General features: G+C 44.3%; 1 protein-coding gene across 1 annotated transcript; it reads left to right on the top strand.

Annotated features, from left to right (window-relative positions):
* Nucleotides 1-1105: 1105 nt before the first annotated feature.
* On the top strand, nucleotides 1106-4510 carry LOC122926101. The gene is made up of 2 exons (XM_044277487.1): nucleotides 1106-1917; nucleotides 4329-4510. Coding segments are annotated over exons 1-2 (813 nt in total). The 3' UTR covers nucleotides 4330-4510.
* Nucleotides 4511-4853: the final 343 nt, after the last annotated feature.

The raw sequence follows: 4853 nt of genomic DNA, 5'->3' as shown, positions 1-4853 counted from the left end.
GGCCGGATTTAAAAATGTATCTCCTTTGATCATAAGTTTGCAATTTATACAATGATAGCAAGGGTAGCAGCCAATACGAGTAGAACCACACATTGTCCTCACATTGATCCTGGCACTGCCTACATCCGCCTTCACCAGTCTATCACCCACATTCCGTCCTCTCCGATAGGAGAAAAGAGGGGGTGATTTAAATTCCGCAATTTCGGGAAAACTATTCCCTATCAATCTCCAATGTCTCCGAATGACACCCGCAATTTGCGGGCTGTCAGTCGAGAAATGGGAGATGAAGGGAATGCGAGGACTTTGGGCCTCTTTCTGAACGGTAGTATCAGTGAGTTGATTCCCCAATCTATCAATGGTGTTTCTGATCAGCTTTTTCGGATATCCACGTATGGCAAATTTCTGACTCATTTCTTGGAATCTAGTATGTCTCACTTGTCTGTCCTTGACTATGCGATGTACTCGCAAGAACTGGCTGTAGGGTAGAGATCGGATCATGGAACGAGGATGGTGGCTGTCATATCGTAACAGAGTGTTCTTGTCAGTAGGCTTGACAAATAAATCAGTACTCAAACCTCGTCCCATGATCCGGACCTCTGTGTCCAGGAACTGTAGTTTATCCATGGACTGCACCATAGTGAATTTCACAGTGGGGTCGATTTCGTTGAGAAAAGCATGGAACGCAAGGAGGTCCAACGTGTCGCCCGTCCACACCAAGAAGATATCGTCGATATAGCGCCACCACCCCAGAACATGTCTGAAGTGGTGGCTGCCATAGATCGACGACTCCTCGAGGTGGGCCATGTAGATGTTTGCATAAGTGGGCGCCACGCTTGATGCCCTTATTTAAAGTGTGTCTGTAACACATGTGCACTGTGCTTGATAAAGACAGCAACAAGCTGTTGAAACGTCGCCTGATTTTGGGTCCAATAAATCATCAACTTTTGAATTGATTTGGAGTGCTGCTGGCTATTTTTCACTTCTAGTACATTGGACCAAGGTGCTGGTCCACACTGGCCGGACGTGCACCCCCTGCTTATACAGTGTGCTGCTTCCTCACTTTCTTCAAATTGTCTACTGCACCTGAGGTCGCTTTGCACCTAACATGGCTACATCGTCTGAAAACCTTGACCCAGATGTCTTTACCTACAGCAAGGAGGACGAACTGAGGATCCTGCAAGGTACAGAGAGAGACACTACCTTTTTGTTCACACCCACCATACTGGACACTAAAAAGCGTTTTGAGTATGACTCTAAACGTCTCATTAACCTGGAGCTCCATATGTTCACTCTGTGTGAATATCATCAAAATCACAGAATCCCACGTGGGATGAGGTCACAGTTGAGACCGGATTTATTTCCCAACAATGCTGATTTCTGTGCGAGATTCTCACAAATTTGTAATAAGTTTGCATTTGATATGATATTGCTCAATATTGAATTTCTCCAGAAAGAGATTTTGTCTCTACAGGATGCTCTACAGACAACAACAACGGCATTGAAAAATGTATTGCCGGCTGCAGAATTTGATGCATATATTGCGTCTTGTGCACCACATTTTGAGAAACTAAGAGCTGAACTGCAAGATAAAAAACGCCAAAAATGGTCACGCGACATGGAGGACTATACACGTGGATTCATATATATATGGCAACGTGATCCTAAGAATCCTAGAGGAGGAGATAGGAGGCAGATTCATCCCTCTGACAAAAGACATACACGATCTCAATCTCACAATAAGAGTCAGGAACGTGTAGAGGCCAACCAGCAAGCAACTTGTCCGAAATCTTTTTTAGGACTGGGTACGGATCCTATAGAACCAGGAGGGGCGGCAAACGCCACCGGAGATGGCGAGGACAGAAACAAAAACCTCAGACCTCAGCGCCAGAAAGTAGTGAACAAAAAGAGGACACAGTGGTAAATATCTCCTCTACGGTTCTAGATGATGCACAACTATCAGTCTTGAACAAGGGCCTGTCCTTTTGCCCTGTGTCCAAGACTGATTGGTTTAACATTGAGTTGGACTTACATAGATTTTTACGTAGTTTTAAACTCAAGATTTGGTTTGCCACACAAAACCAAACTGTGAGAGGTGAAGGTAATAGATCAACAGAATTGTCTTTGCATAATACAGGTCTATATGTCAAAAGTAATTTTAACCCTGTGATTGATCATCCAGCTGTTGATGCCTTTTTTCTAGCCATACGCAGGGACCTAAATGAATTAAAAAGGGTCTCTGAACATCATGATCTTAGATTTGCTAATATCACCTCTGATGAGATGACTGCAATGTGCTCTCTGGCCTCCGACCACAGCCTCACCATCAAGTCCGCGGACAAAGGTGGTGGGGTTGTGGTAATGGACACCAGTGAGTACATTCGGGAGATTCATGGCCAACTTAACGATCCGCAGGTGTATAAACGGGTCGCACAGGATCCGAAATTTGGCTTACTAAGGGAGCTAAGAGATATTCTAAATCAAGCCCGTGAGGCGGAAATTATTGATGACAAGTTGTTCAGCTACTTGTATCGGGACAAGCCCTGTACACCTCTGTTATACACCCTGCCAAAAGTACACAAGGGGGTTTCGCCCCCGCCTGGCCGCCCAATTGTATCTGGGAGGGAATCCCTTTTTTACAATGTAGCGATTTTTCTTGATAAAATGTTGCGCCGTTTTGCCATCTCCACCAGATCATTCATCAGAGATACGGGTGATTTTTTGTCTAAAATAAATGATCTTGAGGTCCCTGCAGGCTCGGCTCTTGTGTCATTCGACGCGTGTAGTTTATACACGTCGATTGACCATGAGCTCGGCCTGCAGGCCGTTGAGGCGTGTCTCAGAAGTTCTGATTATTCAGAAATTTGTCAAAAATTTTTACTTTCATTATTAAGATTTGTTCTCACGAAAAATTATTTTCTTTTTCAGGACGATTTCTTTGTTCAGTTGCGTGGAACCGCGATGGGGTCCAACGTGGCGCCCACTTATGCAAACATCTACATGGCCCACCTCGAGGAGTCGTCGATCTATGGCAGCCACCACTTCAGACATGTTCTGGGGTGGTGGCGCTATATCGACGATATCTTCTTGGTGTGGACGGGCGACACGTTGGACCTCCTTGCGTTCCATGCTTTTCTCAACGAAATCGACCCCACTGTGAAATTCACTATGGTGCAGTCCATGGATAAACTACAGTTCCTGGACACAGAGGTCCGGATCATGGGACGAGGTTTGAGTACTGATTTATTTGTCAAGCCTACTGACAAGAACACTCTGTTACGATATGACAGCCACCATCCTCGTTCCATGATCCGACCTCTACCCTACAGCCAGTTCTTGCGAGTACATCGCATAGTCAAGGACAGACAAGTGAGACATACTAGATTCCAAGAAATGAGTCAGAAATTTGCCATACGTGGATATCCGAAAAAGCTGATCAGAAACACCATTGATAGATTGGGGAATCAACTCACTGATACTACCGTTCAGAAAGAGGCCCAAAGTCCTCGCATTCCCTTCATCTCCCATTTCTCGACTGACAGCCCGCAAATTGCGGGTGTCATTCGGAGACATTGGAGATTGATAGGGAATAGTTTTCCCGAAATTGCGGAATTTAAATCACCCCCTCTTTTCTCCTATCGGAGAGGACGGAATGTGGGTGATAGACTGGTGAAGGCGGATGTGGGCAGTGCCAGGATCAATGTGAGGACAATGTGTGGTTCTACTCGTATTGGCTGCTACCCTTGCTATCATTGTATAAATTGCAAACTTATGATCAAAGGAGATACATTTTTAAATCCGGCCACTGGTGGGATGATGAAAATCACTCAATTCTTGACCTGTGACTCATCCTACGTGGTCTACCAACTGACCTGCCCGTGTGGGAAGTGGTATGTTGGTGAGACCACGTGGGATGTAAAGACACGATTGAATCAACATCGCTACTCCATCAGGAAAGAAAAGATGGATTTACCAGTGTCCAAACATTTTAAAGAGGCAGGGCACACACAGAGTGATTTGAGATTTCGTATTTTGGAACAGGTAGAATTGGGGAGGCGTGGTGGAGATAGACAGGCTATCCTTAAAAAACGCGAGTTATACTGGATATATACGCTAAAGACGTTAAAACCTAATGGGTTAAACGTGGACTTTAGGGTGGATTAGTGTAGTTTGGCCCTGGCACTGCCCATATCTTATGCCTTCTCTACTCTGCAGGATCCGTATTCCTTTCTGTAGGTCAAATGCACGTGTGTTTCTGCATTTGAATGATTATCTTGAATCAAGTATAATTTTTTATGAGAATTGCTAAAATTTTCTCTTTTTGTTTTTAGATTCATTTTGATCTCACTGCCTTGGCGGAGGCACTGCATGATGTGACGTTCATCCTGGTTCCAGTTGGCTCCCCAATATCTATTTACTCTATTCAACCAATATATGCCTGGTTCAGTGCTTTACTATTTGTGCGGATTTTGTTGTACATTGTTCTGGATGCCCCCGTATACCGTTCATATAGAAAAATTTAATCCGTTTGACCATGGTACCTGCATTATTATGGTTGTTCTTCACCTTTTTTCCTTGTATTGAATGCTTATATTCATTTATGGGTATCAATGTTGTTACTTTTTGAGAGAATAGTGGCGTTCCGTGGGGATCCCCCTGCGATGTAGGGTTGTTTTCCCATTGTTCACGCCGACATCTCATTATTATGAATTGTCAATCAATATGTGACAATCATATACAAACCATGTAAAACAATTTTTTATAATTTAATTATGGATCTTTGGGGCACTGTGCCCGACTACCATACGTGCTTTGACATGTGGGTGGCCGTGCGGCATTGCCCTAGGACCCATTCA

This window comes from Bufo gargarizans, chromosome 2 (assembly GCF_014858855.1).
Source record: "Bufo gargarizans isolate SCDJY-AF-19 chromosome 2, ASM1485885v1, whole genome shotgun sequence".
NCBI classification, from domain to species: domain Eukaryota; kingdom Metazoa; phylum Chordata; class Amphibia; order Anura; family Bufonidae; genus Bufo; species Bufo gargarizans.
This window is presented reverse-complemented; position numbering and strand designations above follow the sequence as displayed.

Coding starts and splice junctions, on each gene's coding strand:
- LOC122926101 (XM_044277487.1), top strand. CDS start 1,106: ATGGCTACATCGTCTGAAAACCTTGACCCAGATGTCTTTACCTACAGC.